Source organism: Tauraco erythrolophus, chromosome 13 (genome assembly GCF_009769465.1).
Source record: "Tauraco erythrolophus isolate bTauEry1 chromosome 13, bTauEry1.pri, whole genome shotgun sequence".
Taxonomy (NCBI): Eukaryota; Metazoa; Chordata; class Aves; order Musophagiformes; family Musophagidae; genus Tauraco; species Tauraco erythrolophus.
The window spans coordinates 23,536,973-23,564,709 of record NC_141477.1 but is presented as its reverse complement, the minus strand read 5'-3'; the positions used below and the strand labels follow the sequence as shown (position 1 = coordinate 23,564,709).

Here is a 27,737-nt window from a genome sequence, read left to right as displayed (position 1 = left end):
GGGCAGCCCCGGCCACCAAGCCGGCGTTCAGCATCCAGGACAACCTGCAGAGCAAGAGGTCCTGCCTCGGCCTGCAGGGAGACCAGCCTCGGCGGCGGCGAGTGCCCCTCGGTGACCGGCGCGGGCCACTCGTGCCCGTTGTCCTTCGACACCGTGCAAGGCCAGCGCCAGCCCGCACCGCCCGCACATCCAGGTGAATAATGACTAAAGCAAAATGGCCACGAGGAATCGCTTGCCTGCCATCCAGCCCTTCTCCTCCTCTCCTCAATCACTTCCAGCTTCGATTAGACAAAACAAGAAAGTTCTCCCTTTCAAGCAGAGGCTAGTGCTCTGCTCGCCCAGCGTCCTGGGGTGGGACCGGGAGCTCCCCAGACGTTAGCTGCTTCTCCTCTGGCATCTCAGCGCTGCTCAGGGCCGGCGCAGGGACCTGGAGAGAGAAGACAGCGGGGACTTGCACGAGCATTTGTTTGAGCACAGACACACCGACCCACCGCCCTGCTCCCGCCTCCAGCTCTACCAGGCAGAGCTCTCAGCTGTGCCTGGGAAAAGGAGAAACCAGGGGCCACCAAAGAGGCAAAACAGCAGCTTCATGAAGATCTGGAGCACTGGAAGAGGTCTGGACTGCTTCCACCAGAGAAACGAGCAGCTCATGCCCAAGCAGGAGCAGGGCCCAGCCATTTCCCACCACGTTCACAGGAAAAATGAAGTGGGAAGAGCGCTCCGGAAGCCTCCAGTACAACCATATCCCAAAGCAGGGCTAATTTCGAAGACAGAGCAGGCTGCCTGGGGCCATATCCAGTGGGGCAATGGCTTTCTCCAAGGATGGAGATCCCACACCTGCCAGGGCCCTTCCCAGGGACAGCCCTTCAGCTCGCACCCGGTGCCAGAAGACGCCTGCCATCTCCCACCCCTCCTCAACCCCTCCCGCCTCCGTAAGCGCCAGCTCCTGGATGCTCTCACGACAGAACTGACATCTCCAAAACAGCAGCCAGCTGTGATTGCCTTTGGGGTTTACCCAGGAGTCAGAGGAGCCCAGCGCCCTCCCGGCCAGCTCCGGGGAGATGCTAGTTTCTATGGCACCAATTATTCTTACCCAGCTGGACTGAGTTGAGCTAATGAACTACTAATTAAGTACTCAACTCAAGGTACCGACCCTGCCTACAAGAGGCAGGCCATTTCCTCCTGGCTGTGGAAGATGCAACAGTGTCCCTGGTGCTGCAGCCCAGGCTGGTGAGCAACAACTGGTGACCCCGACGTGATACATCGATGAGACCCTGGGAAGCCCCGACTCCCTCGCCAAGCCGAGAGCCCTGGCTGCAAAGGAGCCCGAGCCAAAAGAGCCGGAGCCAGCGCCGGAGCCGGGAGCCCGAGCGAGAGTCCTTCGGAGAAGAAGGTAAGGCCGCAAGCCCCGACGTGGTATTCGCGGGAGGGAAGCGTGCTGGAGTTGGATGAATGGGCCGGGTCTCTGCTCACCCATAAAGCCTTTGTGAAAACAAAAATACTAAAACAAAAAGGGGGAATTATGGCACCAATTATTCTTACCCAGCTGGACTGAGTTGAGATGGCTTGATATGAGCCAGCAGTGTGCCCAGGTGGCCAAAAAGGCCAATGGGATACTGGCGTGTATCAAGAATAGTGTGACCAGCAGGAACAGGGAAGTGATCCTGCCCCTGTACTCGGCACTGGTGAGGCCGCACCTGGAATATTGTGTCCAGTTTTGGGCCCCTTGCTTTAAGAGAGATATTGAGCTCCTGGAGCGAGTCCAAAGAAGGGCGACTAAACTGGTCAAGGGGCTGGAAAATAAAACTTATGAGGAGCGGCTGAGGGAGTTGGGGCTGTTTAGCCTGGAGAAGAGGAGGCTGAGGGGAGACCTGATTACGGCCTATAAATACTTGAGAAAAGATGGTGGGGAGGTGGGGGAAGGGCTCTTTACATTAGTGATGGGTGATAGAACAAGAGGAAATGGGCATAAGCTTAGTCAGGGGAGATTCAGGTTGGATGTTAGGAAGTATTTCTTCTCTGAAAGGGTTGTCAGCCACTGGAATAAGCTGCCCAGGGAGGTGGTTGAGTCCCCATCCCTGGATGAGTTTAAGAATAGGGTGGATGAGCTACTTGAGGATATGGTTTAATGGGGATTAGGGATGGTTGGACTCGATGATCTCTAAGGTCTTTTCCAACCTAGAAATCTATGAGATAATGAACTACTAATTAAGTACTCAACTCAAGGTACCGACCCTGCCTACAAGAGGCAGGCCATTTCCTCCTGGCTGCGGAGGATGCAACAGCGTCCTTGGTGCCGCAGCCCAGGCTGGTGAGCAACAAGTTTCCAGGGCCAGAGCACAAGAGGCTTTTCATCGGCAGCCTCTCGGCACGGCCCCGAGCGTTGCTTTGCTCCTGCCAAGTCACACTACCAGCCTTCTCTGCGCCAGTGACCCCGGGCAGGCGCAGCCCCCTCGCCCCCTGCGCAGAGGGACCCACTCACAGCGCTCGGGGGAGGAAGGCTGCCGTCCTGCTGCGTGCTGCTCTCCTCCGCCTGCCCGCCCGTGCCCCGAGCAGCAGCGGGCTCGTGAGCGCGGGGCCCCCGTGGGCACGACTCCTCCTGAGCTGTGCTCTCCTCCTGCTGCAAGATGCCCCGTCTGTCCAAGACGCTGCAGGAACAGAATCGCACCGTCAGAGACCCACGCCTCCCCCAAAGCCGACTCCTTTTCCTGGCAGGAAAACTGCTGGTGGAAGACAAATATCAGGTGAAGGGGCTCCTCTCCAAAACAGGCTGTGCACGGCCCAAACCTAGCTGGCAGTGTCTACGTTCCTCCTGTAAAAACCAAGGCCCTTGGAGAGCAGCCCAGTTCAGAGGGTGGGAGCCCACCAAAACCAGTGCCCTGGACAGAGCCTCTGCCCCATACGCTGCCCCAGCGAAGGGGAGTCACTTCTCCACCAGCTTCCCAAGCACATGGTGATAGGGAGCACATGACAAAAGATGCAAGGAAGGCGACACAAGACCTTCCTCCCCAGAGCATCCAGACATGTCCCAAGTGACCTCCAGAAGCCCTCAATACACGCAGCGCTGGCAGAAGAGCAGCCAGGTCTTGTACCCAAGCAAGGAGAGCTCCACAGGGTCCTGCACCGGGCTCTGGGGCAAGAACGGCCGGGCTGCTCCTTGAGAGCTTACCTGGGGGGCAGAGGCCCACAGAGCACCTCGCAGCAGTTCTTCACTATGTTGCCATGGCTGTAGGGATTCTGCACACGGTTCTTCCCGGTCCAGGACCCCTTAATCTGCAATAGTGAGGGCATGAGCTCAGGTCTGCTCCATCGACACCTGCCTCCAGCCCACGGAGCCCTGCTTAAGCCCGTGGGGCATGGCAGCAAGGTGGACGCAGCCGTGGCACACTGAGGAAGCGATGAGAAACAGAGATGGCTCAGAGGAATGGAAAGACTCTACTTACATCTTCGTTGGTTGTCTGATTCAGTGCCACCAGGAAGGTGTGGAACCCAGTTAACCCCACCACTGACCACAGGGTGAAGAAACAGATGAGCACCTCCAGTACAGTGAGAACAGTTAAGGACCGGGAACAGCCTGGGAACAGTCCCAGCCCAGCTATGTCACTACCCCCAGGCACACTACCCTAACTTCTCCTCTTCTCCCAGACATGGTTTTCTGTTCTACCCTCCTCCCAAAAGCCATAAAATTGCTCCTCGCCTTGTAATCACTGGGAAAACTGAACTGAAAGACTTCTTAGAGAAGCCTAGGCATCGAGACTCCAGTCCCTCCATAATGCAGCTCACACTAACCCCCAGCTTTGGAGAAGCCAACCACCCCGTGCTCTGGAAGGATATGTCCCTGGGGTTTCCTTCAACGTGTTCAGAAACCCAATCTTCAGAGATTCTGGCAATACAAAGAGAGAGGTATTTTTTATTCTAGAATATCACACTGAGTCCAGTTCCCTTTCCCACTCCATCTCAGGTTAGCAACACCATCTGTATCCCCCCCTCCCTTAGCCAGCCCAGCCATCCACCTCTCTGCTGCCAGACTCACTCAGTGCTACGTAGACTATGTTGAAGGTGAAGATGTAGATGGTGAGGAGTGAGAGCGAGAGGATGAAGAGGTAGAAATAGCGGTAGTTCCTCTTCCCCACGCAGTTGCCCACCCAGGGACAGTGATGGTCGAAGCGCTCTGTGAAAGCGAAGACGGAGATCAGTGCTGCCCTGGCACAGTCCCGCCTGTGTCCGACGCTTACTGCTGTGCCCCCATCTCAAAACTGCCAAGGCTGACAAGGACTCCTCTGGGCCATCAAGTCTGACCCTCTGCTAACTCAGGGCCCCATATCATGGCTCTCTTCTAGAAGGTAAGAAAGTGCAAAACCACTTCACTAGTGAGTCATTTTGCACATTATGATAGAGTTTAAGAGCCTGGCCTCGTGCGTGTCTTCCCTCCCAGGGCCCCGAGGTGTAACAGCGCGTACTACAGCAGGTTAGACGGCAGCCTGGGAGTTCAGAAGTTCTTATCTAACCCATGTGCCACTTACTCACACTGGAACAATTAGAAGAGGGTTCAAGGAACCGTATAAAGATTCAAAGGGCTGGGAACCTGCAGAGGAGGAAAGGGATCCAAAAGAACGGCATTTCTTCCTGGAGACGGGATGCTGAACACGAGCCAATTAAGATACACAAAAGGGCTGCGAGAGCTTCTGCTACGCAGCACGGGGAACGAAAATCAGGGGCGCTCAGCGCAACGGCAGCAGCTCCGCGCTGACGCAACAGCAGCAGCTCCGCGCCGACACAAGGGGCTGCCTTCACGCAAGACACAGCTCTCCGCTGGAACCCTCTGGCCCAGCAAGGCCAGCAGTTCGGTCAACCTCAAAAACGGATGGCACATTCACATGGACAAGCTCAGACTTCTGTTAGACTGGTCATTGCCAAAGAACTACCAGCATGACGAACCATCTGGCTTCAGGTTCTGAGCAAATCTCTAGCTCCTTGAGCTTAAGATGAGGCAGACTGTCCCCGTCTGTTCATACAGCACCATTCTGGACTCGCTCAGCATCCGCAGTGAGACCTGATACGGAGCGAGACCAGGCAGCGACCTTCACCCGTTCCCTTCCAAAGGCTCTCACCGAACGCCGGGGCAGGAGCAGGCACGGCCTCTTCTACTCACCCACACAGTTGTCGCAGATGCTGCAGTGAGAGGCACGGGGCGGACGGAAGATCTTACACGTGTAGCAATACTTCAGCTTCACGATCTGGTTGTTGATCTGGAAGTTTTTAATCCGTGGGGGCGGGCGCTGACCCTGCGGCACGGTCCCGTTGGTGGCCTCTGAGAGAGAGAACCAAGCAGGGATCAGACCTGCTGCTACATGACAGGCCTAGAAGGACTACTCGCCTCCCTGCTTTTCCTACCAGTGGGATCAGAGTCTGCGGGGTCTGGAGCCAGTAGCTGCAGCTTTGCTCACATGGTCCAGAGCCAACCTGGCAGCTTGGCGGCAGGAAAATGGATGCCAGAGCTTTCATGGGCATATTGAGAGGGGCCGAGGGGGTGTGTGTCACTGTACAGACCCGCATCCACCAAACTTCCTCTCTACCCGAAGGATCAAGAGGCCCACACCAAGCTTCCTGCACCCCTTCCCAAAACCCAGTTTATATATACGCTGCTACGAGAGAGAAAACGGCATGTGGAAAGGCGCCCAGAAAGGGCAGCGGGCACATCGCACAGACACAGCCCAGCAGAACCAGCCAGCGGGTGCTATGATGCCCCATTTGGGGAAATCCTCGCTTTTGGAGGGTCAGCAGGAAAAAAGGCTCTGCAGAGAGCGTAGCCTATGGATACGCCAGAAATCCAGAGGCTCTTCCAGGTGTCACCAGCTCGGCTGGCTCCGCACTCACCAATCTCCATCTCGATGAAGGCTGCCTCGTCGGGCAGGGCTCTCGGAATCACCCCGGGATCGCTGAAGCTCGTCCGCAGGAGCGTGGCCATGGCGAACAGGAAGAGGACTGCGGCGAACACGGGGATGGCTGGGGACAGCTGCACCGCCAGGTACCGGCACCTGCGGAGACACCGGGCGGCGATGAACCAGACCGCCGCGAGCTCTGCCCGTGCCAGGGCCCCACCGCCTGGCAAGGCGTCAGAGTCCAGACCCTTCTGAACACCAGCTACAGCCGGGCAAGGGAAGCCATTCAGCGCTTCCTTCCGATCCCACCGCCACACGGAAACATCCCCGGGGCAGCGCGGATGACCAGGCACCATCAACATACCACCAGGTTTTCAACCGGCCAGGCACAGCCTTCCAGCATTTTGTTTCCCATTTTGCTCAGAGCCACGGGCAATGCCAGAAACACGGACAGCCAGAGGGATCCCGCCCGGAGCCAGCTGCCAAGGGACGGGCCGCAGCTCCGGGAGAAGCACCCAAGGGCTGGTCCCACCACTGGAGCCGGAAGGCACGGACACACATAGGAACAGTGGGAATCTCTGGCTGTCTGCTGAAGAGGCAGCCGCCACCAGTACCGCAGAAATGACTTTCCAGGGATTAACTGCGTCCAGTGCTCCTCAGGAACAGATTCCCACAGAAGTGCAACATCCCCGTGCCACAAGACGTCTGGCTTCCCTCGACTTTTCGGAGGTAAGGGACTCGAGAGCTCCAAATAAAGTAGAAAGGCTCCGGCCCCAAAACAACCCCAGCTCAAGAGAGGAAACACAGCACAAGGTTTGCTTCCTTCATAAATACGAAAGGTCCAACGAGGAGTTTGTGTTGCTAATCCCGCTGATCGAGGCAGAGCAAAGGGAGGAAGGAGACTAATCTCACTGTGGCCCGTGTCACTTCTGGACACCCGCAAGCACGTCTCCGTGGGCACTGCAGCACGGGCCATGCAGAAGGCCCGTACCAAGTCATGGTTTGGAGGCACACCGGGCTGAAGGAAAACACGTTTTTACCCTGATTCCTTCAGAAAACCCCACTATGTTGGGGTGAAGTTCCTACAGAGCCTTCCTATGGTTTAAGGGAAAGCCCACCCAAATCCCAACGCTTGTGCAAAATTTCACTGCTCCTTGCACGCCTTGCTTCCCCAGGCTCCTCCCAATGAAGCTGGGTACCCAGGCTTTCCCGTAAGCCCTGATCCAACCCAGACTCCTGCTCCCATCCACAGTTGCCCTCTAAGAAAGCACAAGGCTGCTGTGGGGAAAGGCATGGGATCATCCCCCAGTGGATCCGTCATCCTAAGCAAGGCGATTGCTACGACATCCGTAGCATTAACTATTAAATTCTGGATAGACTTCCCACCCACAGCTGCTCCAAACACAACAAAGTTTCTAGCTCCAGCTGGCCGCTTTGCAGCACGGGATTCTGCAAGCCCACCATCCATGGCAGGATGGCTCGCCGGGCTTTGATTTGCCATTGCTTGACTCCGGCGACGGCGCCCTGCCCGTGACGAGGCACACAGAGGGCTGTATCCTGGAGCTACGGAACGCTCCGGCCACGAAACATCCATGGCGATGCACAGGGCCTGCCCCTTAAACCAACGCTGTTGATTTTAGACACCACGAACTCTGCAGTTACTCCAAACAACGCGACCCTTAGAGCTGCCACGCACAGGGTCCCACGCACGTTCCAAGAGCCAGGCGGAGCGGCCGGAGGGCCGAGCAGCCCGAGACAACTCTGCCTTCCCTCTGCCAGGGCAAAGTCTAGAACGAGAACTGCAAGTCGGCCAGCGATTACGCAGAAACCTTGGATCCCATCAAGGGAAGGAACACGGGTTTGCAGCTTGACCCTTGTCCAGCTGACACGACAGCTTTTATACCTGTTGTAACAACGTGAACGTAGCACGGGCTTAAAGTACGGATCCATGGACTGGATAGAGCCGAGCCGAAGCTGCACCAGAGCTTCCAGCCTCACATACACACTAACACAAGTTTCCCCAGTGCACTGTCAGCAAAGGGATTTAATAACTGCGAGCACGCGATCCGTGCCGGGCGTGCTCTCCCAGGCACGCACCTGAAAGCTCTACGCAGCAGCACTCCAGAATTACCGGGATCGGTCCCTGCAGCAGCCCGCGCGGTCCCGCTCCGCCAGCGTACGAGCACGAGCCCGGGATGGGACTCACTCCCTGCTGACCGTTCCCTACGCATCTTTGCGAGGAAACCTGCCCGCTGGGGATGCAGCAAGTCCTGCAGTCCCCGAGGCACAGCAAGAGTGGCCTCAAGATCGGTGTTCCCACACCGTGGAGCGTGGCATGGGAACGGGACGAAGCCTGCAGTTTTAGGAGAAGAAAGAGATGAGTCTGTGACTGTCCTCCCCACTGTTGCAAGGGAAGCAGCACCATCCAGCCGGTCTCCAGCCCTTCCATCCAGCTCCCAGTGTGGCACAGGGCAGGTTAGGTCCCCAATCCAGGAGGGCAGAGAAGCGATCCCAGGCAGACTGCCTGTCTGCCCAGAGGTGGGTAGGGGGGAGGACAAGGACAAAGCCCCAGAAAACACCAGATGCCTGCTCTCCCGTCTGATGGGGAAAAGACACCCAGAAACTCACGCAAGGAGGCATTAACGCTGGCCCCTTCACCTGCTGTTCACTGAAGCACGAGGTGTCTGCTCAGCAAAGCCACTGTCCTGCTGCCGTCGTCCCTCCGGCACGAAGCACACATCCGGGCCCTGTGCTGGAGGCTCAAGCTCGCCACTCGGACGTGCCGTGGTGCAGCAGGGGCCAAGCAGGGCCCTCCTGCTTCCCCAGGTAGCAGGGCTGGCAGCACCACTGCGTCCCCTCCGCACGAACACAGCCCGGAGACAAACCCCCACCGTGCTGAAACCGCATCCCAAGACCCAGCAGTGAGCCCACTGCCTGCTCCGGTCCTTCCCTGCGCTGATGGAGCCTTGCTTTCAGGGAGGTGTCCTTCAGGGAACATGCCCAAGGCACCTGCCATGGCAGAGAAAGCCAAGCGCTGTCTGGAACGGTTGAGCAACAGGTAAGGCCACCGTGGGAGGTCTGGACTTGGTGCCCACTAGTGCTGGGGAGCCTTCAGCCTACACCTCGTCTGCAGCTCAGCAGTTCGTTGCCACTGCTAAGTAACAGACACGTTAAAGACCTTTTGTTTGGGAAAGCTGACAGTCAACAGAGACATACTGTTGGCATGTAAGGACACTGCTCCTCCTCCACTCCCCGTGCAGTATCTGTGCTCCTGAGTCTTGTCATCTAATAGCAGACAATAACAGCACTATCGCAACTCGTCGCCACGGGGCGAGGGGGGGCTGGGGTGAGAACGGCTCAAACAAAGAGATCATTAGAATGGGGGGGTGGTGAGCAGCAAGAAGCAGCAGCTGCGAGGTGCCACGAGTTCACAGTGCAAAGACTGCTTGGCCCATTATTTTGCGACCACTTTGGGAGGTCTGCTGTAACCAGCGCGCTACGGGAAGCTCTGGAGGAAGGAGAAAACAAACACGCCAGGCCTGATGGGAGTGGGCTTCAGCCACGGCCAGCAGGCAGCACATCTCATGGCCAGGTCCCTCCGGGGCTCAGTGCAAGCTCTGCTGTACAATTCATTTACATCTCCCTTGGAAATCACCCATTTAACTTTCCTGCACCAGCACATAACCACACCACACACTCGTCCCGAACGCCCGCGGAGCAAAGCAGCGTCTCCACCAAACGTTCGACCCTCACCAGAGCACTTCCAGTCATCTGCATCTCCCAGACCTGGGACGACTTCCAGGAGCTGATGTACTTGCGGTAAGCGCGGAAACCATTGCTCCGAAAGCGCGGGTGACCGCTGCACTGCAGTGCCGCAAGTTCGGGGCCCTTTCCCGAGCTGGAGCTGCCTACGGAAACTCTCCCCGTCCCTCAACAGCAACCCCAAAAACGCTGGCGAGAGACCCGCTTCCGGCGCGGGTCCGCGGCGAGCGCGTGCCACGTGCTTCCAAGCCAACCGACGCGGCGCCCGACTGTAGGCGGGAGACAGAAACGTGACGCTGAGGTCACTGCCCTTTCTCCAGCTGGGCTCGAATCCCCGCACGGGCAAGGCAGCGCCCTGAGATCTGCCCGGGGAACGGTGCTGCCACGGAGGATGTGCACGCTGCAGGGAGAGCGACGTCGCCTTCCGAAAAGGAGCTCACGTGCAAGAAAAAGGGCGTGCAATTCGGAAAGCCGGGAGCAGCCGCTTCCCGCGGGAACATCCTCACCAGCAAAACGAGCTGAACTCTGGATACCACCAACTTCACCTCCATCAAGAGAAACTGTAACTAAGAAGCACCCATCAACTGTTGTGTAGGTTTTGACAACGCCTGACAGACCTCACCGGAGGTAAAAGCCATCTCAGAAGCACTTCTTTGTCAGGGCAAAATCTTGGATCTTTGGAGTTTGGGGAAAAAAAAAAAAAAAAAATTTAAGTCACATGAAGGGTCATGCATAGTTTTTTTTCAACAAAGAAATTTTAATCTCTACGTGGCTAGGAAAGTAGAAAAGAAAATAAGGTGATAAATATGGTTGGTTATTGGAAAAACAAACAGCAGCCCCGTTCCGCGCTCAGCAGCCTGGTATCGCCGGCGCTATCTTGCCTGTAACATTTACAAATGTCGAACGCTCGTGCTGAAAAGCTGGAGACAAAAGAAATCCAGTTCTCTGGCACTGCTTTGGAGAGCTGGATGGAGAACCCTCGTTTCAGGAGGGCCATTACAGACACACCGGCAAACTGCAGAGAGGAAACTCCCAGCAGCCAGAGAGAGGACGCCACATCCCATCATCTTAATTCCCAAACGGATTTCACTGAGTGCTTTACCTGGGCTTCTCCTCGCCCTCAAACACCGCAAGCACAGTTAGACAACTAAGCACCCTCCCACGAAAGCTGGCATACCCAATAAGCGTCTGAAACAATGCCAGGAGGACACCAAACGGAATTTCAGGTGACGCGTTACGATCACGGAGCAGACCCAATTAAATGTGGGTCTCGGACCCTGCAGGGAACAGCCTCGGCCCTGGAGCAGCAGGAGCTGCTTTCTGCCAAGGCGGCGGCGAGAGAGGTGCCCTTGGGCAGAGGACTCCGGTCGCTGCAGAGCACTTCCCCAGTACAGGAGCCAGTACAGCTCCGCGGCCCTCTGCTCTATCCGGGAGGGAGGAGCCGGATCTCCAGGTACAGCGCTGGCAGCGCAGGCAGCCTCTGCCTCCCGTTCGCTCCCCCGACGAAAACACTTACCGCTTCCAGACCACAGCTCTGCGGCCTGGGGGATAAAAACAAAAATTCCCACGCACGGGGCTGAGGCGGCTTCGGACCGTTCAACCGGAGATGCAGCAGATGAGCCGATGGCATCGGAGCTGCTTGGAGGGGGAAAAAAAATAAACCACCACCAGCAGCAGCCCCAACAGAGGCTGTCATTGCGCGGCCGGGGAGGACTCTTCCAGCGAGGAAGCAGCAGCTTATCTCATGACGCGCGATGCCGGTCACCGCCGGCTCTCCAGCGACAGCGTTTGCAACCCGAGCCGAGCCAGAGCAGCCGGGGGGCGAGGATCAACCCCGCACCGGCTCGGATCGCGTAGCGAGACATTTTCTGGCTCCAGGCGCCCCTGCGCCTCGTCCAGACAAGGTGTGACTGCGCAAGTGATTCAGCTGAACGGAACACGGGCACCCCTGCGGCAGGCGCACAAGGACTCCTCCACCCACCACGGTCTGCTGCTCTCCAAAACCAGACCCTAACGACCCGAATTGTTCCTCTGCGGCACAAACTGTAAGGGGGAAATCACAAATCTCCGCGCAAACGCCAGAGAACCTGCCAAAAGCTGCCACGAATGGATAACACAGCGAAAAGGTCGAGGCCGAGACCCCTACGCGAACGCACCCCAGCGCGCGCAGAAGGGCACACAGGGCTCTCCAGCGGCCAAGCCGCTCATCTCGGAGACACTGGGGAGTGTTTCCAGTTGGAAAGGCAATGTTTCATCCCTATCCCAAATCCGAAAATCCCCGAACGATTTCAAAACAAACCCACCTCTTTCAAACAGAAAACACTAAGGTGCTGTGCTTTGACAGAATCAAATGGATATTTTGGATTTTCCAAAAACTTTTCCTCATCTCCCCAGTGGAAACCGCTCAGCCGATTCACCTAATATTCAGAGATGATTCTGCTCCCAGCAGAACTGCCCCTGGGCCCGCGTCCCCCGCGGAGACCACCCTCCAGCTCTATGCAGAGGGCACGTCCCAGATGTCTTGGCGCAAGCGACCCCTCCCCAGGCCTCTGCCTCCCGCAGCACGGGAAGGGGATTCTCGGGGATATTTCCAGTCACGCACCCGCTGTGCCCATGGCCAAACAAACCATCACGCCACCGGCTCTGCCGACACGGCCCAGGACTGGAAAGGCAGCCTTGGTTCACTCTGCCCCGCACAACCACGCGCTGGCGAGGGCACAGAGGGCAGAGCAGGATGTGGCTTCACTCTCCTGCTGAGGACAGGCTCCGCAGGGAGGGAGAGCAATTATCCCCCGCAATAAGTGTTTCTGGAGCAGCAACACTTAGTTCTTCCTGCGAGGCAGGAAGTCTTAGCCTCATTTTTCAGATGGGAAAAAAAAAACAAACAACAAACCAAACCATCGTGTCATTTCATACCTTTGGATTCAGACTGAGTCAGGGATAATTCGGGCTGTCCACCCTCGGGAATCCCAACACCCCGTGCTACAGTTGCACGGCTCCTGCCTCCAAAGCCGCACAACGACTAAGCAGAAAAACCAGTCTCGCACCTGGCCAAGGCCCGGCGCTAGCCACTTCGCTGCTGCTGCTGGGACACGGCGAGCCTTGGCAGACTGTTCCAGAAAGCCCTTTCCAAGGCTGCCAGCCATACCCGCTAACGGAGGAGCTGGGGAGAGCAATGCCAGGCCAGGGGACGTTGAGACGAGCACCCTGGTCTGGGGAAGATGTCTAGGAGGCCAGCACCTGGGCCGAGTGCGTTACGTATCCGGAGGAACAGCCAGGGCTTAACCAGCGAGCGGTTTCCTCCGCCTGCTTTCCCGGCTGAAAGAGCGTTTGTGTTACCCAGCACCGTCAGGACCTTCGCCTCCCAAGAACAACATCACCGTGCTGATGGAGACCGGGAAGGAAAGTTTCACGGTTGTTCAGCTGATCCAAGCTCATCCTCAGAACAGGCAAAAAGGGGCAGTCGTGCCCCGCCCCTCCTACAACATCAGTGCTTAAGACAAAACACGGGCTTTTTGTCCTTTTTTGTGTGTTTGGTTTTTTGTCAGATCAGTCTAAGGCCAGAGCAGTTCCCCAAGCCCGCTCATGCAGCCGTGAGGAGGGGGCAGGTCCTGCTCTTCTGGCAGCGTCCCCGACTTCAGCTGCAGGTTTTTGGGGCGCCGAGCTGGCGCAAAAGGGTGGCCGGAGCCTCTCCGAACGCCGAAGCCTCAGCTCGCGGGAGGGTCTGCTGTAGCGCAGCACTCTGCACACCCGGCTGGCACACAGCTGCAGGGCGAGCTGGATCTGCACCGAACCCCGGTGCCGCCACGCTCGCTGCCTTTTTGTTAACTCTCCAGCTGGGTCACCCCCCTGATCGGGCTGCCCGGGGGCTGCCCGCACACCCAGCGGGCAGGGAGCCGGGCTCAGTGGGGCCCGCGCCGGCCGTGGCTGCTGCAGCAGCAGTGTCCTTGCACCCCGGCTGCCCCGGGCGAGAATCACGCACCCCAAACCCCCCTCCCCGCTAGCTGTGCTCAGGCCAAGCCCCAGGCGCATGGAAGCGCGGCCAGCAGGGACGAAGAGCGGGCATCACACCACGGGCAGAGCCAGGGGGAAGCTCCAGCAGGGCCCGGCCTCCCCCAGAGCCTCCAGGGTCAATCTGCTGAGGACGAAGAGGCAGATCCTGCCAGGGAGAGCCGCACCGCCCCGGGCCCCTCTGCCCCGAGCTCCCCTCCCTCTCCCGAGGCCGCCGGGCAGCCGAGCCCTGGCCAAGCCCCGTCGCCGGGCCCGGGGGTCACCCGGCCGCCGCGGGGAACTCACTCAAAGGCGAAGAAGAGGGCGCAGGTGCCGAGGATGAGGAAGAGCGTCAGGTAGAAGATGCCCTTCTGCCGGGCCATCATGATGCGGCCGTCGCAGCAGAAGGTGTTCCTGCCCGGCAGCTTCTCCCATTTCCGAACCACCTTCTTCCTCGCCACCATCACCGACATGGCGCGGCCGTCACTGGGGCGGCGGCGGCCGCCACACGTCCAGGCGCTGCTCCTCCGCCGCCCGCGCCCCCGGCATCATCGGGGGCCCCGGAGGGCTGGGCTGGGGGCTGCAGGGAGAGGGAGAGCACCGCCTCAGCACCGGGGCGGCGGCTCGCACCGGCGGGAGCGCGGCGGGGCGCAGCGCCGGGGGGCGGCGGCCGTCGCCATGGAAACCCCCGCGCCCCGGGAGGGGTGTCGCCATGGAAACCCACCGGGGAGGAGGGGGGGGCAGCAGGGCGCGGCCAGGGAAACCCCCGGCCCCGAGGGGGGCGCGCCGCGGGAGGGGGGCGGCCCTGCACGGGCCCTACCGGGAGGAGAGGAGAGAGGACGGGACGGGTCAGCCCCCGCCCCGCGGCCGCGCCAGGACCCGAGCCCCGGAGGGGGGGGAGAGAGAGGGAGGGAGGGAAGGAGGGGAGGGGTCCGCGCTGCCGCCGCCGCCGCCGCTCACCGTGCGCCGGTGCGGGCAGCGCCGGGCGGGCCGGGCCGGGCCGGGCGGGCCGATCGCTCCCCAGCGCCGCGGGAGGGGCCGCCCCGCCCCGCGCCGCCGAGGGGGCGGGGCCGCTCCCGCCATTGGCCGCTCTGCGCCCGCTGCCCCGCCCCGCCGCTCCGCGCCTTCCCATTGGGTGCGTGAGGCGTCACTCCGCGGGACCCACCCCACCCCCCCCGCGCCGGTGCGGACAAGGGGAGGCGGGGCGGGGGGCGGGGCCGCCCCGGGGCTCAGCACGTGGCCGGGGGCGGGGCCGTAGCGCCGGTGCGGCGGCCGGGAGCGGGGCCGGGGCGGCCGGCGGGGCCCGGGGCTGGAGCGGACCCCCCTCCGGTTCGGCCCGGCGCCGCCCTGGGGGCTGTCAGACCGCGCGGTGCGCCCCCCGCCCGAGCCCCCGCCGGCGCGTCAAATCCCGGGGGGAAACGAAGGAACTTTTCCCGCGGTCGTTGCTATGGAGACCGAGGCAGATCGGGGAGCGGCTCGTTGTTTCTCCCCCTTCTCCAGACGCGGCCCGGCAGCCCCCCTCCTGCGCCCGGTTCGGGAGCGTTACCGCAGGCAGGGGGTGGGGGGAGGAGGGACCGAGCGGAGCGGTGAAGCCGCGAGCGAGGGGCAGCTGCGCCGCGGGGCCCTCAGCTCCGCCCGAGCCCGCAGCTTCCCGGTGGGAATCGCGAGTCACAGAACACCCGGCGCTGGACAGGACCCGCGGGGATACCGGAGCCCATCTCCCGCGGGAGGGGGGTCTCGGGGCCGCCCGCCCGGCCCCGCAGCGCGGAGACACTCGGAGCCGCGTTTGGGGCCCGCTGCGGCGCCGCCCCGTCCGGCCCGCCGGCTCCCGCGGCCCCGCAGCGCTCCGGGAGGAGCACGGGCGGGAGGGCGGCCGCCGCCGCAGCGAGGGCCAGACCTGCCGCCGCCGCGGCCGGCCGGGGCCCCCGGGGCCCGGGACGGTTCAGTCACGCCGGCCGTGGAGGGGCGGGGACCGCCGGGGCTCCCGGCCCGGGCGCGGCCCCCCCTCCCTTCGCCGGGCCCCGCTGCCACGGCAACAGTGACGTCAGGTGGGGAGGGCGGAAGCGCGGCGGGCGGTGGCAGCTCGGGCGGAAGCGGCGCGCTTTCCGGCGCGTCGCGCGGCGCTTTCCGGCACCCCCGGCGTGCGGCGCGATGGCGGAGGACTGGCTGGGCGTGGAGGCGGCCGCGAGTGCCAGCGAGGGCGAGGGCGAGGATGAGGATGAGGTGAGCGGGGCTGGGCTCGGCTCGGCTCGGCTCCCCCGGCAGCCACCGCCGCGGCGTGCGGCGTTCCGGGCCCTCCCCGTCCTGTGCGCCCCGGGCCTCGGCCGGGAGGCGGGGCGGCCCCGGGGAGCGGGCGGCCCCGGGGAGCGGGCGGCCCCGGGGAGCGGGCGCTGCGCCCGGTAGCGCCGGCCGGGGCCGTCCCTGCGGCCGCGCTCCGCGCCTGCCCGCGCTGAGCGGGCACCGTAACCGCGTCTGCCGTGCGCCAGGGGCGGGAGGACGGCGAGCGGCGGCACCGGCGGCTCCTGGAGGCGGTCAGCTCCCTCTCCGGACGGAAGCGGTGAGTGGGGGGGGGGGGTCCGAGGGGCTCCTTCCCTGGCGCTCTCGCCCCCCGTTTCCCCCGTGAGGCTGCACGGAGCGCTTCGGGAGGGCACTCGGTTCCCTGCCGTTCCCCCGGGGCCCGCGAGGAGCCCTCTGCTTTATTTTCTCTCCCCGCAGGCGGAAGCTGGCGGAGCGGACGGAGCCAAGTGTGCAGGTGTCCGAGTTCAATGTCAGCTGCAAAGGTGAGACCCCCCCGCCGGGGCAGAGCTCTTGCCCGCCTGCAGCGGGCAGCATGGGATCGCTGTGCCAGCCCGGGCCCCGAGGGCTGAGCGCTGTGCTGACAGGAGGGACCTCGTGCAGGCACCGGCGAGAAGTTGGTTCTGTCCGAGCTCCTGCAGCCCATCCGTCCCAGATCCGCCCTGAGCAGCGTGAAGAAAGAGCTGACCAGAGTGAAGCAGAAGAAGGCGGTGGAGCTGCCGCTCAGCAAGGAGGAAGCAAAGCGGGTGAGTGGGCTGTGCAGGCAGCAGAGGGATGGCCTGGCCCTATGGGCAGAGCCCTGAGTGCCCACCTGCTCGTCTCTGATGCTGACAGGCTTTTCTCGTTCTTTACGTTATCTGTTCATCCTTTTCCTTCCTCGTCCCTGCCCGCAGGTCATGCGGGAAGCCGCCTACGTCAGGACCTCCAAAGACGTGGGCAAATGGCAGCAGGTGGTTCTGCAGAACCGACGGGCGGAGCAGCTGGTGTTCCCTCTGAAGCAGGAGATTGCTACGGTTGTGCCCCTGGAGCAAGCGGCTTCAGCATGGAAGGTGGGTGCTGTCATGTGTCACACAGCTCCCGGGGGTCGGCTGGAGTGAGGAAGGCGTGAGGAAGGCCCAGCCTGGAGCTGAGGCTCTGGGCAGGTGCACACTGAGCTTGGGAAGCTGAAAAGGGAGGTCCCCTGTGTTCCTCACGTATAGCAGATGTATAAGTGCTCTCTGGGAGAGGCCGGTGAGGCGTGAGCAGAGGGTCTGGAGTCTGCTCTGCCTCCTCTCTTTAGCCTTTCAGCTCCAGACTCGCAGCTCAGTCTGCCGTTTCCCAGTCCCTGGGCTGGGCCAGGTGCCTTCTGGTAGCCCTCAGCCACTTGTGTGGAGGCAGAGGGAAGGGTTGGTGTGCCAAAGCCTGCATGTCCGTAAATCCTTGTTATGCAAGAAGGGCACTCTTGGTTTTGAATGTGAGTTCCCGTGGGAGTTGTGCTGCTGGTAGGAGAGTTGCTGTTGTCCCTGAGAGCTCTGCCAGGTGCTCAGGTGAGTGGCAGCCCCCGCCGAGCTCCTGATGTACCCGGCACTCGCCCCGACCTGCCCAAAGGCCCCTTTCCATTCTGGTGGGACATGGTGTCACATGGCCCGGAGCTTCTGCTGCGCGCACCCCGTCCGGCGCTGCCCGTTGGCCGCGAGCCTTTTCCTCTGGGCCCTCCCGTGGGCCTGCTCGGGGGCACCAGGGAGGGCAGGAACATCTGCAGGAGCGTTGGCTCTGGCAGTTCTTCTCATCATGCTCTTGCTGTGTCTGTCCTGTCATGACAGGCCCGAACTCCCCTGGAGCAGGAGATCTTTGGGCTGCTCCGCAAGACGCAGCAGCCCATCACAGACCCTCTGCTGACACCAGAGGAGACAGCCTCACTGCAGGCCATGAGCTTGGAGGAGGTGAGTGCTTTCCCCCGTGCCATGCCCTGGCTCTGGAGGCCTCTTCCTTGGCTCGCGCCCTCACTCCGCGCTCCCCGGCAGGCCCGGCAGCGGCGGGCAGAGCTGCAGAAGGCTCGGGTGGTGCAGTCCTACTACGAAGCTAAGGCTCGGCGAGAGAAGAAGATCAAGAGCAAGAAGTAAGGCTCCGCCGTTGCTGGGCTTGGTGTGGCGGAAGGCGACTGGGTCCCAGCTTTAGCGCTGGAGCCGACCTTGCCCAGCACGCGGGTACGGCCCAAACACGGAGAAGGGCAGAGCGTCGCCCTTCCTCCGCGGGATGGGCAGTGTGTCGGGCAGCGTCCTGCCCCAACCAGCGCCGCGTTCCCAATGGGCTCCCTGGCACCGCGAGGTCTCACGCCCTGGCCCTGCACCCTTGTGCTGCAGGTACCATCGCGTGCTGAAGAAGAGCAAGAGGCGCAAGGCCCTGAAGGAGTTTGAGCTGCTGCATCAGTCGGACCCAGAGGCTGCCCTGGCAAAGCTGGAGGAGCTGGAGCAGCTCCGGATGCAGGTGCTGCTTTTGCACTTCTCCCTCGCCCATTGGGAAGTCTCTTGTTCCCAAGGGTGCTCTCTCTGATGGTTCTCTCTTCCCCCCAGGAGCGGATGAGTCTGAAGCACCAGAACAAGGGGAAGTGGGCCCGTTCCAGGGCCATTATGGCCAAGTATGACCTAGAGGTGAGATCACAGAATCACAGAAGGGCTTGGGTTGGGACGAACTTTTGAAGACCATCTAGTCCAACGCTTCTGCCGTGGGCAGGGATGTCCTTGACTGGATCAGGTCGCTCGAAGTGCCATCCAACCTGACCTTGAACACTTCAGGGATGGGGCAGCCACAGCTTCTCTGGGCAACCTGCTGCAGTGTCTCACCACCCCCAGCATAAAAAGTTTCTTCTTTATATCCATCCTAAACCCTCTTTTAGTTTGAAGCAGTTGCCCCTTGTCCTGTCACTGCAGGCCTCGGTATAAAGTCTCTCTCTCTCTGCCTCATAAGCCCCTTTTATATATTGAAGAGCCACAATAAGGTCTCCAACAGAGGTTGGGGAAAGGGGAGACAGGTGAGGCGAGGAGGGTGGGCATGTTGTTTCTGGCCTGTGTTAGAAACGTCTCGATCCCCTCCCAGGCCCGCAAGGCCATGCAGGAGCAGCTGGCCAAGAACAAGGAGCTGATGCAGAAGGTGCGGGTGGAGCTGCCTGAGGAGGAGCCAGGTGACGTGCCTGAGGAGGACCTCACGTCAGTGACAGTCCCCACCATACCTGCGGGTGCCAGCGGAGCTAATCCTTGGATGCTGGGCAAGCCCAGCAGCCCAGCTGAGGAGCCTGAGGCGCAGGAGGGTCTTGGAGACAGTGCAGTCCCTGGTGCTGCGGAGAGCAAGGAGGAGATGTCAGAGGAGGAGATGTCAGAGGAGGAAGCTCTGCTACAAGACTTTGCGCAGAAACGGCACACGCGGCAGCAGCGGGCAGGAAGCCCTGGGGGACAAGGTGAGGAGCTGGCAGCCCCGGGCATCGTGGGTCCGGTGTGCCGCAGGGCTGGGCGAAAGAAAGGAGTTGCAGGGGCTGTTTTCTGCCTGGCTTCACGCAGCTGTCCTGCTCTCCCCTTCCCTGCTCGTGGGTGACTTTCTTACCTGTCACCTCAATGCGTAGGTGCTGATGAGACAGAGGCGCTTTCTGAACTGCCGGAGGGCAGCCCCATCCTGCCCGTCTGTGCTGAGGAGCCGGCGAGCCCCGGGATGGAGCCGGCGAGCCCCGGGATCGAGCAGCCTCCCCAGGCCCAGGAGGAGATCCTGCTGTCAGAGCAGCTGGGCCGAGCGCGGACAATGGAGGACGTCGAGGCTCTGGCCTCCGAGGAGCGTGTGGAAGAGCAGGAGAAGCCAGCGGCAGCGCGAACAGAGAAGCGAGCGCAGCAGCAGGAGGAAGGCCGAGCTGGGGGCAGGCGTGCCAAGAAAGCAGCAGCCAGGAAGAAGATGATTAGCCTGGAGGCTGTGCTGGCTGGGAAGTCCCAGGAGGTGCAGTGCACCAGCCTCCCTGTGGTCGTGGAGGAGGAGGTGAGCAGGGTGGGCTGCCCCTCGGTCCCAGGGCAGGGTTATCCGCAGGGGACTGACTCTCCTCTCCACAGGAGGGTGGCATCGACCAAAGGGGGGTGATCACGGAGGCCTTTGCCGGGGACGATGTGGTCGCCGACTTCCGCCGGGAGAAGCGCAAAGCAGAGGAGGCTGCGAAGCCGCAGCCGGTGAACCTGGTGCTGCCGGGCTGGGGCGAGTGGGGGGGCACGGGGCTGAAGCCCAGTGCCAAGAAAATCAAACGGTAAGTGTGGAAAAGCCGCGGGGGCGTTACCCCAGTGCCAGGCCCTGACGTCTCGCTTGCCCGGCAGGTTCCTGCTCAAGCCGCCCCCGGCGCCTCCCAGGAAGGACCAGCGTTTGCCCCACGTCATCATAAGCGAGCGGCGCAACATCCACGCAGCAGCACACCAGGTGGGTGATGCCCGGCAGCAGCGAGCGCTCCGGCACGCAGGCTGGCCCAGAACCTTCCTGTGACCCGTTCCCAAAAGTCCTGAATCCCTCCCTGCCTGCAATCCCTGCCCAGCCACGTAGTTTCCGGCTTTGACAACCCAGAGGCTGCCAGGGTGATGGAGGGAGGAGGAATTTACAGGACTGCTCCCTGGATGGGAGCTGCTGCTGTGCCAGCTCTTCTGGGATCTGCTGGAAGCGGGGATGGAGGGAGGTGGGCAGGGGGCTGGAAGCGGCGCGAGCGGGTGCTGGGTGAGTGGGAGGAGAGCAGCCCCGGGGTGCGGGAGTCACCCCGCTGCGCCGTGTCCCCGCAGGTCAGCGATCTGCCCTTCCCCTTCGAGAGGCACGAGCAGTTCGAGCAGAGCATCCGGGCGCCCGTGGGCTCCACGTGGAACACGCAGCGTGCCTTCCAGAGGCTGACCGCCCCCCGAGTCGTCACCCGGGCGGGCCACATCATCCAGCCCATCTCTGCCGAGGACGTCCCCGACATGGCCCCGGCAGCGGGCGGCGGAGCCAAGCCCGCACTGGAAATGGCACCCAGGCAGCAGGAGCAGCCCTTTCGCCGCCCGCGCAGGAGAGTGCGATAGCCCTGTGCCCGTGGGTCTCTGGTGCTCGGACTGGGGCTGGCGGAGGAACCGGGAGACACTCCGGATTCTGCCCAGTGCGTTCTACCCCCTGCCCCCAATAAAACTCTGGGCTGCCTCCTCTGTGCGCTCTGCGTCTGCCCCGGCAGTGCCCCGGGCCAGACAGCTGGTGCCCTCCTGCCTGTCCGTGGGGCCCAGCGCGGGGCCGGGCGCTTTGGCCCGGTGTAACGTGAATGGCACACACTGGGTCGGACTGGGAGGGCTGGAGCGGGGGGTGGAGCAGCTGCCCGTGCTCCCGCGGGGCTGGGTGTCCCCTGGCCGGTGTTTTTGTCTTTCACACCCCCCTTTTTTTATATACAATCTATACGTTTGGGGTTGGTTTTTTTTTAAATCTTGGCGCAAGGAGCTTTCTCCCAGCGCTGCTGTGCCAAGCCCAGCCCCGGGGCACCGCTCCTCACGGCCACCTGCAGCTCCAAAGTAAGAAATAAACCCGATGAGCTGGAAAGCGGGTCTGTAAGGTGCCACTGTTCCGCCAGCGCTGGGAGCTGGCTCCCCCCCAGCGCAGCCACGCTGCCATCGTCACGCCACTGGGCCCAGCCCACCCCTCAGAGGGTGACAGCGGGGTGCTTGGCATGTCCGGCGCTAGCGGAGGGATGTGCCAGAGCCGCCTGGTGGAACAGGAGTGGGCAGGGATCCTGCCAGGCCTCTCCTCCCTCTGCCCACGTGCGCTGCGCTCATGCCAGTCAGAGAAACACTCCCCAGCCTGAGTGAAGGAGCTGGAGCTGCTGCTGCTCCCAGGAAACACGTCCCTCGCGCCAGGGACACCTCCTCCCACATTGGCACCACGTTGGCACTGCAGCCTGCCCGGGAAGCAGCCAGGCAGGGTCCCCTGGCTGCTGCCTGTCCCCTGGGGCCAGGGCAGAGCTGCCATGGTCACCCTTCTCCCCTGCAGCCGGGTCATACTGGGGAAGGGGGGGCTGTCCAGTGGGGCTGGGGCGTGGGCACCCACGGGGTTGGGAACGGGTGCCCTGCAACTCCCTGAATTCTCCCCAAAACCACGCAGGGCTCTTCTGTGAATGCTGGCACGCTTATCGGAGTGGGTGCTGCCTGTGCTGTGACTGTGCCAGGGACCCTGCCCGGGTGTCGCTGGCCCCGTGCGGCACCCTGGGGCGGCCAGATAGCGCTCGCCTGCGGATGGGGCCGCGGTTGCGTTGCATGAATTTACCCCAGGCTGGAAAGAAAAAAAAAGGAAAGGAAGCGGAGAGCGTTTCCGTGCCGTGACGCCGGAGAGCCCCTCGCTGGGCTGGTGGCCCCAGCTTCCCTCTGCCCTGCCTGCCCCAAAAGCCGTGGGAAACCTTCGCACCGGCCCCCGGGGATGGCACAGGGGGGTTTCTTGTTTGCTTTAGTGAAGGTGAAGTGCCCAGCACGGGGCGCGTGCAGCCCCTCTGCCCGCACCTCCACCTGCCCGCAGCCAGCACTGGGCTCCCCCCCCGGCCCCGGTTCGCTGGGCCAGGCGGATCCCTGCAGCCCCGCTGTCCCCGTCCCTCTTTGTGGGGCTCTGCCTTGTCTGCCCCAGCCAGGCCCCCTGCCCCGACCCAGGGCTCTGCCTGTTTCCTTCCAGCGCTGGGACGGTGCCCGGCTGGGCACAATGGGCTGTCCCGGATCACGTCCCCAGCTCCCAGCCCTGGGATGCTCAGGGTACCCGGGCTGGGAAGGGTTTCGGGAGGCGTCGAGGCCCAACGCGGTCAGAGCAGAGCTGGCTTCGGGCTCAGAGCCGGGGCTTCAGAGCAGTGTCCTGCCGGTCGGCTGTCTGCAAGGATGGGGAGTCCCCCCCGCCTCTCCGGCCTCTGTCCCCACGTTTGACCCGTCCCACGGCAAAGGACTGTGTTCCGCGGCTCGCTGTGCCTGCGGGCACGTGCGGTGTGCCCTGCACCTCCGAGGAGGGGCTGCACAGCCCCGCGGGCTCTGGCCCTGCCCCAGGCTGGGCTGGGACCTCAGCCACCCCAGAGCCGGGGCGATGCTCCTGCCGGGGCTGGGGCAATGATGGCACCAGGGCAGCCCCTCCGTGGGGTGCGGGTCCTGCAGAGGGCCGAGGTCACCAGCTCTGAAACCAGCTCAGGGCTCGGCAGAGCCGGCAGCTTTGCAGCTGTCACAAGCTGGGACCATCTGAAGCAGCGAGTGGGACCTGCTGGCACGTGGCCCCTCCATCCGGAGTCTGCCTCGCTCCGAATTTTGGCTGGTGGGTCCTGCAGCGTGACCACGGCTGATGCTCAGCCAGCTTCGAGTCACAGAGCTGGATGTGCCGCATCTCGTGAGGAAGGGCAGCACTGGGCTGGGCTGGGCTTGAACTGGGGCTTCCAGTATCGAGATGCTTCAAAAAAAAACGCAGGAAGCATCAGCGTGAGCTGCTGGGGATGTTAGAGGAGGGACTCAGGTGCAGTGGGGTCACTGGTGCTGCCGTGCCGGCCCCTCCAGGCTGCTGGGGCAGCTCACCCGCTGGCACCGGCTCCTCTGGAGCTGCTCACGCTTCCGCATAAAGGGCAACAGTTGTTCCTCTGGATTCCCTGCAGAAAAAAATTGCTGTGGGAATGCCAGAGCTTGGGATTTTTTTAAATTAAAAAACAATTCCAGGTCTGCAAACTGCTGCAGGAAAGGGGGATGCCAGGGATGCCCGCTGGCAGCTCCCAGGGCAGTGGGGAGTGGGGGACAGGAGCTGTGGCTGGGGGGAGCCCCTTGCAGGGGGGTGGTGGATCGCCGGCGGGGCGGAAACGTGCCGGGGAGCCCCGCAGGGCCCTGGCATGGAGCAGGCGCTGCTGCGGGCTGGGGACCGGCTCCCCGCAGGAACTTTCCTGGCCTGATCCTTGCCCGTCCCATGCCATGCTCCAGCCTGGCTCCCTTCCCAGTGTGGTGCCAGGGCTGGCCTCGGGTTCTGCACATGGTGTGGGTCGGTGGGCACCAGGAGCTCTGGTGCCGGGAGAAAAACCCCCCTCCTCGCCGGCCGCCTCCCTCAGCCACACGGTAACCCCGGGGAGCCGCCGTGCGGGCGCGCACGCCTTCCCCGGCCGCACGAGCCCCCCGTCCCTCGAGAGGGCTGCGAGCGGCTGCAGTTTGCTCTTACTGGCCTACTTTCCCGGCTGCGTCAAAGCCCGGCTTACAGAGCTGGGAGCCTCGGCGAGGGCAGCCGAGCTGCTCCCGGTGCCAGCGGGGAGCGGTGGCTAATCCCGGCCGTGAGCGGCAGCAGTGGCTCCTGGCCCGGGCAGCCCGGCCTGGCTGGCACCCACGGGGGAAGCCGGCAGCAGTCGTGGGCAGCGGGGCAGGGACGGGCAGTGCCACGGTGGGGCTGTGCTTCTCCTGGTGTGGCTGCCCGGGGCAGGGACCCAGCCAGGGAGAACCGATGCTCGAGCCCAAGGGTCGCTCCAGCCGCCTGGGAGCCACTGGTGCAGCTGGGCTCCAGCATCCGCCATCCTGGGAGACCAGCGGGAGCTGAATGAAAGTAAAAGGCAGATTTAAAATCAACAAATAAAAGGCTTTTGGTAGTTGGGGTTTTTTTGTAGTGTTTTTTGTTTTGTTTTGTTTTGTTTTGTTTTTAAGCAGGCTATAAATAACCTGTAAAATATTTCATCTGGGCTATTTCCGAGGGTGAAATCTTGGCGCTCTGGCTTCCCATGCCTCTGGACTTGAGTGCAAGAACCGGGTCCATCATGGGACTCCCCGGCTGTCGGTGGGGTCCTGCAGCCTTGCACACTGGGGTCAGGGGATTTCTGTGTCCCCGAACGCCTCCGACCCCCGTGGAGTAGGAAATGGTCCTCCCCAGAACGGGCCTGATGGAGCACTGGGGTGGGAGCAGGGGTGAGTCCCCCAAAAACCTGACGGAGGGCAGGAGGCGCTGCTTGGCACAGTGTGGAGAGGGTGAGGCAGGAGGGGCAGATTTTGTGTCGGTATTTTAGGGACAGGAGCACTCCCTCCACGTTGCCCTGTCCCTTCTGCCCCCGTGCCGGGGACAGGGGTGGCCTGCTCTCCGTCCCCTGCTCCCGCGGGTCCCCTTCACCCTCGGAGGTGGGTCCAGCTCTCCTCCATCATCCTGCAGCCAGGGGCACCCCGGGCACCCCCAACGCTCTCGCCGTGGGCACGCGGTGCCCGGCCAGCGCATCCCGGCCTGCACAGCCGCCGCAGCCGCGTTTCCGTGGAGATGGCATCTCCGGAGCCCGCACAGCCTGAGCGGGAGGGTTTCCATGGAGATGCCGTATCCAGCACGGCACAACCTGAGCAAGAGATTTCCACTGAGATGCTGTAGCTGGGACCCTCGCACCCGCAGCGGGGCCATTCCTGCAGAGATGAGTGGCCAGGGCCCACGGCAGCTCCCGGGGCAGCGTGTGGTGGCACCCAACCGCATCGCACCCTGAGTTCGGTGACGGGTGGTGGGACACCGGCAGCTGCCGGCTTTGAACAGTCATTGGGGCTGGAACAGCTGCCAGTCTTGTCACCCATCTGGGATGGGGACCTGGTCACTCGGGTCGTGCTGTAACGTCACATTCTGGGTCTCCCGGAGGTGATGGGTCCCTGTCTGTCCCCAGCTGCCTGGGGAGGAGAAGGGGAAACTCCTGTATCATCCTGATTGACTTTGTCCCGGCTGCCACCCTGCAGCTCCCACAGCAATGTTCGGGGCATACTGGGGCCAGGGAGCCATGTCAGGGCCACCGGGCAGGGATCGGGGCACCGAGCTGGACCCCCGCACCTGGGGAAACCAGCCAAGCCCCGAACCAGCAGCATCCCGGAGCTGGGGGATGCCTGGCCGGGCCCCGGCAGAGCCGCAGCACCAAAAAACCTCCGGGGGGGGGAATGAGGGTCCCTGGAGGGGCAGGTTGGAGGCAAAGCCGGGGGGGAGCGGAGGCCGTTCCGACAGACGGTCGCCCCGGCAGGCGGCCGCGCGGTGCGTGCCCCCCGGCCGGTGCCACAGAAGCGCCTTCGTTGACGGCAGCTGCCGCAGAGGTCGCAGCCGTTCGTTCCGCGCACGGCGACACCCCGCCGAGCCGCGAGCCCGGCGGCGGGCACGGAGCGCGGAAGTGCCGCCGGGACCCGCGCGGGGCCGCCCCGGCCCGGCCCGCTCCGCGCTCCCCGCTCCGCCGCCGCCGCTCCCGGCCCGACCTTCCCGCGGGCGCCCGCGTCCCGCCCCGGGGGCCGCTCCGCTCACCGGCGGGTCCCCCCGCGGCCCCCCGCAGCCCTCGCCCCGGCGGCTCAGCGCCGCGGAGCCGCCACCGGGAGCCGCGGGTGGAAGGGGGGGGTGATGCTCGTGGGTGGGCACCGGTGGCCGCTCCAGCCCTCGGCTCGGGGCTGCTCCAGCCGCCGCTCCCGGGGCCGGCAGCGCTGCCCGCGGCCCCCGGCGCGGGCTGTCAGACGCAGCGCGGCGGTTACAGACCGGCTCCCTTTGTCTCCGGTTACAATTAGGAGCCCCCGGCGGCTCCCGAAGCCGGGCTTAGGGGCCTCGGGGCTGGAGGAGGGACCAGGAAGGGGCCGGGGACGCGGAGCCGCAGCCCCGGGGCAGCGGAGGAGCCGGGCCAGGCCCAGCTGTGCCCGCCGCCAGCCGCCGTCCCGAGCTCCTGCCATGCGGTCCTGGGAACGCGGCTGGAGCGGGGCCAGGGCTCCCTGCGGGCACCCTCCCCTGCCAGCCCCGCCGGGCTCCTCGCGTGTTTTCTGGGGCTCCCCGGGCACCCCAAGCTCTGCTCACCCGCTGCACCCTTCTCCTCCCCACCCCTTCGCCCTGCCTGCTCCTGCCCAAGCCGCCGGCTCTTCCCTCGGCTCCCAGGCACGGCACGGTTCCTCCTCACCTCGTCCCAGTGATCCCAGACCCTCAGCGGTGTCCCCCAGCCCAGCGCTTCTCCCGGGGCTGCTGCGGAGGAGAGCGGCAGAGGCAGGTGTTGACCGCTGACTCCTGCCCGCACGGCCCACCGCAGGCCGTGCCTCATTTCCCCACGCTTCTCCAGCCAGCACGGAGCCAGTCCCAAAAAAGCCCTCTGGAGCATGCGGGGCAGAAGAGGCCAGTCCTGAGCTCCCCGTGGAGCCCACGGAAGGTGCGAGGTGAAGCAACCCAAAGCCTCAAGCTGTGAAACCCCCTTCCCAACGCAGAAGGAACATTGTTTTGGCCCCAGTGACTGGGCTCAAAATGTCAACCTCTGAGCTCGTAACAAAGAGCTTCAGTTTCTCACACGGGAGGTGGGACTCCATCACACGTCCCTTCTTAGTCCCTGCTGCAAAGCCCTTTGGGGAGCGGGGGAAGAGGGGCCGCAGAGCATCACAGCGGGCAGCAGCCTGGTCCATGGCATCCCCGGCAGGACTCGTGGCCTTCCTGCCCGCTGTCCTCTGTCCCGCAGGCGTGAGCAGGCAGGAAGAGATGGCAGCTGCTCCGTCCAAGCTGTCATCTTTTAGCTGCACCTTCGAACACGCTGCAGAAGTGTTTGTGGTTGGAGTGGGAATGGCCTGTGGAAAGCAGGAAGACACGGTCCGCAGTGAGCTGATGCCTCTCATCGGTGTTCCTACGCCAGGAAAACCCAGGTGAGCTGCCTGTCCGCCATGAACGGAGCAGCACAGACACTCCTTCTTCAGAGCAGAAGGAAAAGCCCCAACAAACCCAGAGAAAGATCACCAGACCCTGTGGCAACGGACACCCTGTCTGCCCTACTGGGAAATCCCCTCAGGGCTGGTTCCTCAGCCACAGCTCCATCTTCCCAGGGGCGCCCAAGCTCCGAAGCTGGGATTTCCGATAGAGGAC

At 62.9% G+C, this 27,737-nt stretch overlaps 2 protein-coding genes across 2 annotated transcripts; one reads left to right on the top strand and one right to left on the bottom strand.

Annotated features, from left to right (window-relative positions):
* Positions 1-188: 188 nt before the first annotated feature.
* On the bottom strand, positions 189-14,115 carry ZDHHC9 (zDHHC palmitoyltransferase 9). Its single transcript, XM_086619960.1, has 9 exons — positions 13,941-14,115; positions 5,878-6,038; positions 5,153-5,311; positions 4,034-4,171; positions 3,835-3,883; positions 3,444-3,546; positions 3,170-3,273; positions 2,483-2,648; positions 189-427 (listed from the first exon to the last, which is right to left on the bottom strand). Exons 1-9 carry the CDS (start codon positions 14,105-14,107, stop codon positions 323-325), a joined length of 1,152 nt encoding a protein of 383 aa, XP_086476086.1. The 5' UTR covers positions 14,108-14,115; the 3' UTR covers positions 189-322.
* Positions 14,116-15,785: 1,670 nt separating this feature from the next.
* UTP14A (UTP14A small subunit processome component) lies at positions 15,786-21,019 on the top strand. Its single transcript, XM_086619959.1, has 14 exons — positions 15,786-15,857; positions 16,121-16,191; positions 16,350-16,414; positions 16,533-16,675; positions 16,823-16,978; positions 17,732-17,851; positions 17,933-18,027; positions 18,272-18,395; positions 18,482-18,559; positions 19,005-19,362; positions 19,525-19,925; positions 19,997-20,184; positions 20,252-20,351; positions 20,702-21,019. The coding sequence occupies exons 1-14, from the start codon at positions 15,786-15,788 to the stop codon at positions 20,972-20,974; spliced, it is 2,244 nt and encodes a 747-aa protein (XP_086476085.1). The 3' UTR covers positions 20,975-21,019.
* The last annotated feature ends 6,718 nt before the right edge of the window (positions 21,020-27,737 follow it).